The sequence below is a fragment of the Trachymyrmex cornetzi genome, unplaced genomic scaffold (genome assembly GCF_001594075.2).
Source record: "Trachymyrmex cornetzi isolate Tcor2-1 unplaced genomic scaffold, Tcor1.1 scaffold73, whole genome shotgun sequence".
In the NCBI taxonomy this organism is placed as follows: domain Eukaryota; kingdom Metazoa; phylum Arthropoda; class Insecta; order Hymenoptera; family Formicidae; genus Trachymyrmex; species Trachymyrmex cornetzi.
The window spans coordinates 1,852,429-1,865,290 of record NW_017300059.1 but is presented as its reverse complement, the minus strand read 5'-3'; the positions used below and the strand labels follow the sequence as shown (position 1 = coordinate 1,865,290).

The 12,862-nt window shown below is 32.9% G+C and overlaps 2 protein-coding genes across 2 annotated transcripts; both read right to left on the bottom strand.

The window, feature by feature from the left end:
* Positions 1 to 23: 23 nt before the first annotated feature.
* Positions 24 to 3,465, bottom strand: LOC108767906 (uncharacterized oxidoreductase YrbE). Its single transcript, XM_018518050.1, has 4 exons — positions 3,308 to 3,465; positions 1,762 to 2,001; positions 966 to 1,347; positions 24 to 576 (listed from the first exon to the last, which is right to left on the bottom strand). The coding sequence occupies exons 1-4, from the start codon at positions 3,388 to 3,390 to the stop codon at positions 121 to 123; spliced, it is 1,161 nt and encodes a 386-aa protein (XP_018373552.1). The 5' UTR covers positions 3,391 to 3,465; the 3' UTR covers positions 24 to 120.
* A 3,710-nt stretch (positions 3,466 to 7,175) lies between these two features.
* LOC108767907 (uncharacterized oxidoreductase YrbE) lies at positions 7,176 to 11,740 on the bottom strand. Its single transcript, XM_018518051.1, has 4 exons — positions 11,594 to 11,740; positions 10,747 to 10,986; positions 10,080 to 10,461; positions 7,176 to 7,640 (listed from the first exon to the last, which is right to left on the bottom strand). Exons 1-4 carry the CDS (start codon positions 11,674 to 11,676, stop codon positions 7,185 to 7,187), a joined length of 1,161 nt encoding a protein of 386 aa, XP_018373553.1. The 5' UTR covers positions 11,677 to 11,740; the 3' UTR covers positions 7,176 to 7,184.
* Positions 11,741 to 12,862: the final 1,122 nt, after the last annotated feature.

Sequence of the window (12,862 nt, the reverse complement as noted above, 5' to 3'; positions counted from 1 at the left end):
ATATACATATATATATATATAATTTATAAGAATGACATCAAAGAAGATAATATTATACGGATGTAATAATAGTTTTGTTTAAGTTTTGCTGAAGTTTTGCTGAAGTTTTGCTGTTTCCCCTCATAAGTTAAATGGCAACTCGTCCTTCGTCCATGTGAGTTCCACAACTTTCCCCATGCGAGCGGACTCTTCACAGGCTGTAGCGATCTTACTCACCGCCAGGACGTCTTTTGAATTGACTTCCGACTCAACCTTACCATGTACCACATCGAGGAAGTGATCAAACTCTCTTAGATAGCCGTTCATAAAACGGCTAGCGAATGAGTAGAAGATCGGGGCAGTGGTAATCCCTTGTAGTTCATTATACGAATGAACGGAGTGAAACTGTTCATTGGTAGCTTGCAGCATGCCCTTCGGACCGAAGGCTTCCAGTCGTTGATCATATCCGTATGAGCTGTTGCGCGATAAATCGATCATGCCAACTGTTCCTGATGGAAAATGTAAGTTCACTGCAACCGTATCGAAGTCTCCAATGGCCTTGATCTCTGGGATATTTGCGTGAGCTAGGACCGAAACCTGTAATCCATATTTTTTATCATTTTTTTTTTAATAGATACAATTTGTTCAATTTTTTAGTCCTTTGAGATAATTATAAAATATAAAAATCTGTTTTTTTCTAAGATATTAACTGCATATAGATACACAAAATTACTATATATACTGAAAAAAATACTAAATCTTAATCTATATTTTTTTAAATAGTACTAAGCATTTACTTACAATAAATAAATATTTACTTAATAAAAAAAATGAATAAAAATGATAATGAAATTAATGATTTTAATGTCAAACAGATATATGTTTACATTTAGTAAATTTTTACTTATGATTATTCAAACAAATATTTATTAAAATTTAGTATTTTTCTCAGTGTACATTGCATACAATACATGTAAAAATCGTACCTTATCTGGGTATTCTCCGAGAACCCAAGTAATCATGTCGATATCGTGGACCAGGCAATCATGGAAGATAGCGCCGGATACTTTCAAATAGTCTAGAGAAGGCAGGGGAGAGTCACGAGAGACTGTTTTAATCATATGGACGTGTCCGACCTCCCCTTTGCGAACTCGTTCTTTTAGATTCGAATAACTCGGATCGAATCGCCGATTGAACGCGCTAAATAGTGGCTTGCCGACTTTCTTAGCCATCTCGTAGCATTTAACGGTGCTTGGGCGATCTTCTGCTATGGGTTTCTCACAGAAGACTGCCTTTTTTGCTTCCAGAGCTTTAATAACTATACCTTCGTGTGTGTATGTCGGCGACGCCACGAAAACCGCATCGACGCTTTACAAATTGTAAAAAGCAGGCATTACTTGTTTGATTGTACATTGTGCATTTGTATTACAGATTTATATTGTCTAGATAAGGAAATTGTGTAATTTATATTTTAATGTAATTTATAATATTTAATTTATATTATATATATAAATTTACATTATAACAGGTACTTAATTTTTCATTTTGATTTAAGTTTATTTAAGTTAATTATTCGACAGCGCTTTCTTAATTAAATAGTACCAATTAAATATTTATTAAACATAAAAATATATTTATTTGATACAAAAAACATTAATTTGATTTGATAGTCTTTTTATTAAGTAAATATTTATTATAAGTAAATGTTTAGTAAATGTTGGCAGTATTCAAATAAATATTTATTTAAATTTAGGCTATTTTTTTCTCAGTGTAGCTACTTACTTGGGATCTTTGAATACTTTATCAGACTGCTTGCTATTTAAGAAGGTAACGTTGTCCAGATGCCAGTACTTTCGCAAGTTTTGCCAATTACTCTCGATGTCATCAACGATATATAAAATTTGGACACGTTTATTAGAATTCATAGTTGCTAAATGTATCGTCCCGGCACGACCCACGCCGAACAGAGCCACTTTAATTATCGGTTCCTTCTCTGCTTTCAGGGCGAAGTGTTCTAAATATCTACAAAAAATATTTTTTTTAATATCCATTTTTAGTAATGTCGAACTTTAATCTCTTAAAAGATTTAATAGTTTGATGTACTCTTTATCTATTTCTATTTTTAAAATTAGAAAGACTAGAAAGAGATAAAAAAATTAAATTAAACTGAGATTAAATATTAATCTCAGTTTAACTTACTTTTAATAGAAGAAATTAAAAGAAGAATAGCTACGAGCCAAAACAAACAAATTTTAATGCACATATAATAACGTTGACATTAAACATAAAAATAAAACAAAATAAAAATATATGTCTACCTAAAAGAACAAAATAAAAATATATGTCTACCTAAAACTAACGTTTCTCGACCACCTTCGAGTCATTATCAAAGTTCTAAACTAAATTATATATAAATATCCGTTGACTAAAATAGACTCACATAAGTAAGTAATCATAAAAGTAAAACACCGAAAAAACAAATTTAATATAAACCTTCGCTGTTTAGGCCTTGACATCAATTGAATGTAGCCAACAGTAGGTAGATCTACATGTATTTTCGTCGTTGAATACTCAGCGATATCTGACTGTTTGGCGCAAATCTGTGTGATCTACCTACTGTTGACTACATTTAATTAATATCAAGGCCTAAACAGCGAAGGTCTATATTAAATTTGTTTTTTCGATGTTTTACTTTTATGATTACTTATGTGAGTCTATTTTAGTCAACGGATATTTATATACAATTTAGTTTAGAACTTTGATAATGACCCGAAGGTGGTCGAAACGTTAGTTTTAGGGGTAGACATATATTTTTATTTTGTTTTACTTTGAATAGCTCGTAGCTATTCTTCTTTTAATTTCTTCTGTTTAAATTTGTTGAGCTATTCTCTATTATGTATTTTTACTTTTAATATATATTTTAATATTAATTTTTATATAGGTTCTACATTAGAAGAGTCATTAGTAAAAGAATATTGGAAGCAAAGAAACATAAAATCTTGAAGAAATATAGTTGAAATTTCTGATCTCGAAAGTCCAAAGTGAAAAACTGCAGTAATTGTCCACCTACATAAAAGTCATTTATAAAATTAATTGAAAATTTGTTCATTTAAAGTCCATATGAATTTTGTTGCGTGTAGACATTTCTCGTGTCGGTTTTAAATTAAGAAAAGAAATAAAATTTTAGGAAAATAAAAGTAAACGTTCTTCAATAAGCAATTTTCTGCATCGAACAAATTTCCGTTAATCGAATATAATATTTATTTTACAATGCACATCGCTCCAATGCGAACTTATATTGTGAAATGATATTGAACTAATTACTCACTTCTTATACAGGTAATCATCCTCAGGTGGCGAAGGCTTCGGTTTGACGTAGGGAGATGTCTCTTTGAACTTCGCCGTTGCCATTATTACAAATTATATGTATATACTTTGATTCCAAAATCTGTCGCGATCGAGAAACCGGTTTCTGGCCAACGATGCCTCGATAATAGCTTCTTATATACAAAGAGATAAATGGAAGTGGGAGTTGCTTACTGTGACGTATATTATTATCCAATAGCGCCAGTCATGTAAATAGATAAAAGATACATTTTCTAATTATATCAGTAATGCGTAGTGATAAAAATTAAGGAAATCTCTGTCATGCTGAGCTGTTGTTTTTATTGAATAAGGATACTGTATATTTCTTCCGAATTTTCAGAATTTTTTTTATCATTTTTATTTTTATTCTTACTGGCTATTCTTATGCCAAGAATTCTTAACCAACAATTCTCAACAAATACAAAAAAATGAGTATAAATTTCTCGCTACATAAATCATCGAATAATTAATGCATTAATGATAAGTTTGAAATTAAAGTATTTTTATTTAATTGCTCCTCTTTCGAAATAATTAAGCCGGCGTGTTGTCTTAAAATCTATGGAGTTTCTACTAATTAATTATTGACGTGCTTTGCTGCTGCAAAAGAGTCGCATAAAAGACAGTTGGCAGCAAGAGAGGCTTCCAGATGGTTTTATCCATTCATTAAATTTATTCATGAGCCACAATGAGAAAAGTTCAGTATTGTGATGCGTTCGTTCAGAAAGAAGGATAGAAAGAGAGAGGATTCAATAAAGCGGCGATAAAAAAAACTTAAAAATTGAATATTTCAGCATATTCGATACACACACACGTTGATCATTCTTCAGCATAACGTTGACTTGTCTATGAGTGATTTATACATATTTACGCGATATATCCATTAGATTTTGCAGTTGTGTTTGTTCGTGTTTTTGCATAATCATCATGCGATACCCTTACATTTCTTAAAACGTTACCACGGTGACCTGTAATACGTAATGATCGGAGGACTTTGTTATCACTGCAATTACGCTAATCATTTGTCCATATCATAACTTCTACCGCAAAAAATGACAAAAACTGTGTCATAACAATTAGATGTACTTCTAATTGCTTTTCCAGCGACTTTTAAAATAACCTGAAATATCTGTTAAAATTATTTACTGCATAGTTAATGTGTCAATAAATAACTTGAAAATTTCCATTATGTAATATCATAGGAGGGACAAGGGGTTATCGACGAAATTATCGCATTATGTATCGTATATTTGGAGTAAAAATAGATTTTAAAAAGTGTCGCTCGTATACAAGTTGCATACATTCTACCGCTGCACGGTTAAATTAATATATATCACATAGCAATGAAAAATCCGCTCGAACGAATTACATAATTTATTTAAACGACGTAAATTAAATAACAAACAACAACATCAAATTCACGTAGAATGTATCGTGAGTTTGTCATCAATGTGAAGAACGTTCGTCGGTAAGATTTAATAAAACTGCACCCCCGACTTTCTTCTCATTCTGAAATCAATTGAGATACGAATATGTTTTTATCATACAGCAATAATCACGTTCGCCAAATGCCAACTAGGTAAGATCGGCTTTTGGAAAATGGATTTATACTTTTTTTTACCAATGTAGTTTAATTTTAATTTGAATTCAATAGGCTTTCCATTTTTAATTATAAGAATTAGAAAAGTAAGTTACACCAAGATTAAAATGAATTTCTTCATTGGGCATTAATTAATTTAATTGATTTAGATTTTTTTTTAATTAAATGCCGATTTAATCAATCACGAAATATATTAATCGCATTTCTTGCTTCACGATTGCACTTGCTCAACGTGTTTAATATCAAAGAGAGCTTTGCGAGACAACACCACCGATTGTGACAGCGAGAAATTCGAGCAACAATTTTATTTATAATGTAACTAACAATTACACGTTACAGTTAATTCTACAGCAAGTGATTTATCAGAGTGTGCAAAATTGAGTGGAAACAGTGATGAATCCTTAGATGACAGAGCTCCAGTGAGCTCTCGAGGATAGCACGAGGGATGCTAAGAAACAGAGGCAGCATACACGTATCAGCCTAGGCTATCCTCTTAAACCTCTTGTCCTTTTTTACCACTTTATCTATTAAAAGAATACTATCTTCGCACCTTTCCTCTATGCATGGTCTATTTTAGTATATTTCTGCCATCGCTTATTCTTTAAATAAATTTAAATTATTAAATTTATGTTTTTGATAGCAACTCAAAGTTAAATATCTAATTTGCTTGATTGTTATTTATAGCTTATGATAATTTACTTTGTTTAACGAGTATTGTTTTTTCTTATGGTAATTTTTCTCGTCGATGATAAATGTTTCCATGGAAATTTGTTAGACAGGTAAGACAGCAGTAATCAAGGATCATCATCAAGGTCCGCCGCTTTAGAGACTACAATTTATCCGCATGATGTGTTCACGGAAGCCACAGTCAAGACTGCAATATGGCCCTTCAATAAATGAAAATTTGATACATTGATCAATAGTTACGATGTAAAGAAACATTTATAGCTCAGAAACAAATTGAAAAATGTTGAAAAACGGAGAATATGTGCATCTCTCAAATCGAAAAAATTTTCTTACACGTGAACGAACGCCTAATTGTATTATTTCCAAATAGTAAATATATTTATATACTATACTACGCTATGTAGCTAAGTTTGCTAAAAGAAGAATTAAATTGTTACGTGACTTAATATTTAACATAATTAATTGCAGTATGCATATTTGCGAAAATATGATTATATATTGAATATATTAAGATTTTATTGGAATTCATACAAAAGTAAGACTTGCGTATACATAATTGCGCTGAGGAGAATCAGCATAGTAAGCAATAAGATTTTTCTACACACCTTGAAAGATATGTATATCTTTTGCAGTATCCTTTGCAATTTTTCATTTAAAAGTGGTGAATATGGACAAATGTATATATATCTAGTATTAATAGACTCTTATAAATCTCGAGTACAAAATGGGGTAGACAGAATCTGTGCTTAGAACATCGACTTTATAGTTTAATAATGTGATTTAGAGATTCGATTTTAATGTTAGATTTGGCTCGAACTCAGTTCCTCATTATTTACTGAAGAAAAACGCTGACTTTGAACATAAAATGATAATAACAGGCAAATAGAAAAATTTTCCATTTTTTATAAGATATTTATTGTGATAGCAGTTATATGAAGAAGTTTCTTCTACACAGGTGTGTACTTAATTTACAAATAATATCGATTTTATACTGCTGCTATTTTTCTTTTGACAAGGTATTTGGTACATTATTAAAATTTCTTTGGCGTACAATAAAAATATGAATACGGCTTTCAAATTCAAAACTATTGATCTACGTTCGAATGCTCGCGCGTTCGTATATATACATATATATATATGTATTTTTATCGCAGTTATATTATTTTATTTCTCAAATTGCACTTTAAAAAATATCTATTTATTTTGTGATATTGTCATCTTAGGTAAAAAATACAAAAAGGAGAAAAAAAGGAAAAACACGTTTACAAACATTTATTATATTTCTATACCTTTGTCTCTCGGATACTCAGATACTTAAATATTCAGATAATGTGACTGAAAAAAAGACATTCATAAAGATTTAAAATGAATAACATTCATAGAAGTCTCACTGTTTTTTTTATACGCGATAATTAAATTTGGTAATTTGTTCCATTTATAAATGAAAAAGTACGTATATATACAATTTATAAGAATGACGGTACATCAAAGAAGATAATATTATACGGATGTAATGATAGTTTTGTTGAAGTCTTGCTCAAGTTCGGCTGTTTCCTCATGAGTTATCCGGCAGCTCGTCCTTCGTCCATGTGAGTTCTACTACTTTCCCCATGCGAGCGGAATCTTCACAGGCCGTAGCGATTTTACTCACTGCTAGGATGTCTTTCGACTTCATCTCCGACTCAACCTTACCATGTACCACATCGAGGAAGTGATCAAACTCTCTTATGTAGGCGTTCATAAAACGACTAGGCCATGTGTACCAGATCGGGGCGGTGCTAATTCCTTGTAGTTCATTATACAAATGAACGGAGTTCAATTGTCTGTTGTCGGCTTGCAACATACCCTTCGGACCGAAGACTTCAAGTCGTTGATCATATCCGTACGAGCTGTTGCGTGCTAAATCGATCATGCCAAGTGTTCCTGAAGGAAAATGGAAGTTTACTGCAACCGTGTCGAAGTCTCCAAGGGCCTTAATCTCTGGGATATTTGCGTGAGCTAGGACCGAAACCTGTAATTCGTATTTTATATATATATATTTTTTTTTTGATAGATACAATTTGTGCAATTTTTTAGTTCTTTGAGATAATTATAAAAATCCGCTTTTTCTAAGATATTAACTGCATTTCTAAGGTATTAACAGATACACAAATTTGCTATATATTGAAAAGAAATTACTAAATCTTAATATATATTTCTTTGAATAGTTCTAAGTAAACATTTGCTCACAGTAAATAAATATTTACTTAATAAAAAAATAATAAAAATGAATGAATTTAATAATGAAATTAATGATTTTTATGTCAAACAAATATTCCTGATAAAAAAATGATAGAGAACGATGAAGAGTATAGAATGATAGGATTTCTATCAATTTGTATCGTTTTCTATAAAATTATCACTGACCTCGCGAGCATCACGATTATTTGGATATGAATTCTATTGTATTTTGTTGAATATTATAAGATTTGTATTCCTATTAGATGTTGAACTTAATTCCTGCCGTTTTTTCGTCTCCAAAATTGATTTGTTTCGAAGGGTAGTGAATGAATACCTTAATCAAAGTAATTTCCTCCATTTTTTACTACTTTTTCCCATCTCTCTGGCAACAGGGTAATCCCACGACGGTAGAACGCGGCGTCTTTCGAGGCGATCCATTCATCCACCCATTTTTGGACTTCGTTGTGACTGGAGAAGTATGTGTCCGTAAGTGCGTGTTGCATCGATTGGAAGAGATGGTAATCCGACGGTGCCAAGTCTGGAGAGTAAGCTGGATGCGGGAGAACTTCCCATTCAAGCTCTAGAAGTGCCTGCCTCACGCTTTTCGCGACATGCGATCGAGCGTTATCATGCAACAAAATGACTTTGCGTCGATTGTTGGCTACGGATGATCTTTTTTGCATCAATTCGTCACTCAATCGGTATAATTGCTGTTTGTAGCGATCAGCTGTAACGGTTTCATTTGGACCCAAGAGTTCGTAATACAGCACACCTTCCTGGTCCCACCAAACGCACAGCAAGGTCTTATGCCCGTGAATATTCCTCTTCGGCGTTGAAGCGGATGGTTGGTCGGGGTCCACACATGATTTTTTCCGCTTGGAATTATCAAAATACATCCATTTTTTATCGCCAATCACGATGCGCCACAAAAAACTCTTTTTTCTTTGCCTGGCAAGCAAAGAAGTCGCAATAGTCAAACGATTCAAAATGGCACTTTCTGACAACTCATGTGGTAACCATTTCCCTTCCTTATGGATCTTTCCCATGGCATGCAAGCGTTTTGAGACGGCCATTGGAGTAACATTTAACTGTTTCGACAACTCTAAAAGCGTTTGAGCTGGATTCTCATCAAGCAATTCTTGCAGCTCGACATCTTCAAATTTTTTTGGCTGTCCTGAACGTTCTTTGTCTCTCACATCAAAATCACCGTTTCGGAAGCGTCGAAACCAAACTCTACATGATGATTCCGATGGAGTTTTATCACCATACATTTCGGATAATAAGCGATGCGCTTCAGCTGCGGTTTTCTTGAGTTCGAAGTAGTGAAGAAGCACATGTCGGAAAAACAGTTTATCGCGATTCATTTTCAATCGATTGGAAAATCTCTTTGGCGTCGAGAAATCTAACCTGTGAGGATTAAATCACTTTCAGCGATGTCTAAACTGCTTCTTCTTTTTCTTGTGCGAATGGTCCCGACTCTAAGTCCGGATCTACAATAGGTGTTTTATGCCTTATGCCGTAAGAAACTGACCAATTACAGTCGAATCCGAGAAGAATAAGCGACTGTGATTCGCCCATTTCTTATGGCTTAAGGCTTAAAACCCTATTGTAGATCCGGTGTAATACAGCGTCGATACGGCCAGAATCGAAAATGTCGCTAATGCGGTGAGTAACAAAAGTCTAAAAGAGTAACAGATGAAATAATGATGTAATGCAAATTACAGTCGAAGCTAGAAACGCTCTTCAAAAAATGTGGGCAAGATGATGCAATACCCGAAACAGGCAAGACACACGTCTGTCCTGCTCACACGGAATTCCGATAATACGAAGCAAAATCCATCGGAATCCTGTTTTCTGATTGGTTGCAGAGCGTCGTACGACGAAAATCGGATGCAGTGTGAATCCAGCATCAGGGCGACTCATGTCTAAACTACAAAAGACATATAACTTCGTCGTCGAAACTGGTCGAAACTCGCCAGCGTTGGAGCCAACACCCTCTAGTAGCGAGCGGCAGGAATTAAGTTCAACACCTATAAGATCTGATTCAAATTAGTGAATTCACGAACCAGATTCCAGATTTGTAACGATATAACAATTTTCTATCGTTTTCTAACAACTTTTTTATGTTTACACGTAGTAAATATTTACTTAGGATTATTCAAACAAATATTTATTAAAATTAAGTATTTCTCTCAGTGTTCATTGCGTATAATATGTGTAAAAATCGTACCTTATCTGGGTATTCTCCGAGAACCCAGACAATCAGGTCGATATCGTGGACCAGGCAATCGTAGAAGATACCGCCGGATACTTTCAAATACTCTAGAGAGAGCAGGGGAGAGTCATGAGCGACTCTTTTAATCATGTGGACATGTCCAATCTCCCCTTTATGAACTCGTTCTTTCAGATTCCAATAACTCGGATCGAATGGCCGATTGAACGCGGTAAATAATGGTTTGCCGACTTTCTTGGCCATCTCGTAGCATTTGACGGTGCTTGGGCGATCCTCTGCTATGGGTTTCTCGCAGAAGACTGCCTTTTTTGCTTCCAGAGCTTTAATAACTATATCTTTATGTGTCATAGTCGGCGTCGCCACGAAAACCACGTCGACACTTTACAAATCGTGAAAAGCGAACATTATTTGTTTGATTGTACAGATGCATTTGTATTACAGATTTATATTGTCTAGATATAGAAATTATTTATTTCCTTATTTCATTATTTCTTATTTCCTTTTAGAAATTATTTAATTCGTGTAAATATAATTTAATATGTAATTTATATTACACTTATAAGTCTATATTATAACTGGTATTTAATTTTTAATTTTAATTTATAACTTTATTTAATTTGATTCTTCGACAGCCCTTTTTTAATTGATATAGCTACTTACTTACTTGGAATCTTTGAATACTTTATCAGACTGCTTGCTACTTAGGAAGGTAACGTTGTCCAGATGCCAATACTCTCGAATGCTTTGCCATTTACTCTCGACATTATCAATGATATATAAAATTTGGACACGTCTACTAGAAATCATAGTCGCTAAATGTATCGTCCCGGCATGACCCACACCGAACAAAGCCACTTTAACTATCGGTTCGTTCTTCATTTTCAGGGTTGTGTGTTCTAAGTATCTACGATAGATATCTCTTTAATATCCATTTCTACCAGCGTCAAATAATTTTATAAATCTCTTAAGAGATTTAATAATCTAACTTATTCTTTACTTTTTTTTCTATTTTTAAAATTAGAAACATACTAGAAAGAGACAAAAAAGTAAATTAATTTGAGATTAAATATTAATCTTGGTTTAACTTACTTTTAATATATATTTTAATATTAATTTATATAGGTTCTACATTAGTAGAAGAGTCGTTAGTAAAAAAATATTGGAAGCTAAGAAACATAAAATCTTGAAAAAATATAGTTGAAATTTCTGGTCTCCAAAATCTAAATTGAAACACTGCAGTAATTGTCCACCTACATAAAAGTCATTTATAAAATTAATTGAAAATTTATTCATTTAAAGCCCATATGAATTTTGTTGCGCATGGACATTTCTCTGTCGGTTTTAAATTAAGAATAGAATTAAAATTTTAGGAATATAAAAGTGAACGTTTTTTAATAAGCAATTTTCTTCATCGAACAAATTTCCGTCAATCGAGTATAATATTTATTTTACAATGCACATCGCTCCGATGCGAATTTATATTGTGCAATAATGTTGAACTAATTACTCACTTTTTATACAGGTAATCATCCTCAGGTGGCGAAGGCTTCGGTTTGACGTAGGGAGATGTCTCTTTGAACTTCGCCGTTGCCATTATTACGAATTATATGTATATATTTTGATTCCAAAATCTGTCGCGATCGAGAAACCGGTTTCTGGCCAACGATACCTCGATAATATAGCTTCTTATATAATGAAAGATAAATGGAAGTGGGGGTTGCTTACTGTGACGCATATTATTATCCAATAGCGCCATTCACGTAATAGATAAAAGAGCTGTTGTTTTTATCGAATAAGGATTCTCTAAATTTCTTTGTAATTTTCTGAATTTTTTAATCATTTTTATTTTTATTCTTACTGGCTATTCTCTTATGCCAATTCTTAATAAACTTTTCAACAAATACAAAAAGAGATGAATATAAATTTTGTGCAACATAAATTATCGAATAATTAATGCATTAAAGATAACTTTAATAAATGCATTAAAAATATAAGTTTGAATTTAAAGTATTTTTATTTAATTGCTCTTTTCTCGAAACAATTAAGCCGGCGTGTTGTCTTAAAATCCATGGGGTTTCTACTAATTAATTATTAACGTGCTTTGTTGCTACAAAAGCATCACATAAACGACACTTGGCAGCAAGAGAGACTTCCACATCGTTCTACCCATTTATTAAATATTTTACTAGCCACAATGAGAAAAGTTCAGTATTGCAATGCACTCATTCAAAACGAAGGATAGGATGAGAGAAGATTCAATAAAGTGGCGATAGGGAAGACCCATTTCTACCAACGTTGATTAACTTTAATCTCGGTTCAACTTACTCTTTGTCTTTTTCAAACTTTAGAACTAGAAAAAGACGAAGAGTAAGTTGAACCGATATTAAAGTTAATCTACATTGGTGGAACCGGGCATTATAGCGTTTTCTCTTGGCTGCACTATCACTAGAGCATCACTCAGACAGTGTACCGTGTTTCCATGACTGGTGATCGAACTCATTCGGTATACGGTGTAGTGCAAATTTATGCACGAAGTGGGATTTTTTTCTCAAAGGGACCATGTAGAGCCAGTGTGACATTTAAAATTTGAAAATTGAAGTCAAGCGGAAACAGAGTTTTAGCTTAATAGTGATGTAGTGTACATCATGATATGTGCACCACTCTTGTGTAGTGTAGCCACACTGAGAAAAAAATATAGTCAATTTTAATAAATATTTAGTTCAGTACTGCCAACTAAACATTTACTTACCGTAAATAAATATTTGTTCAGTAAAAAAAAT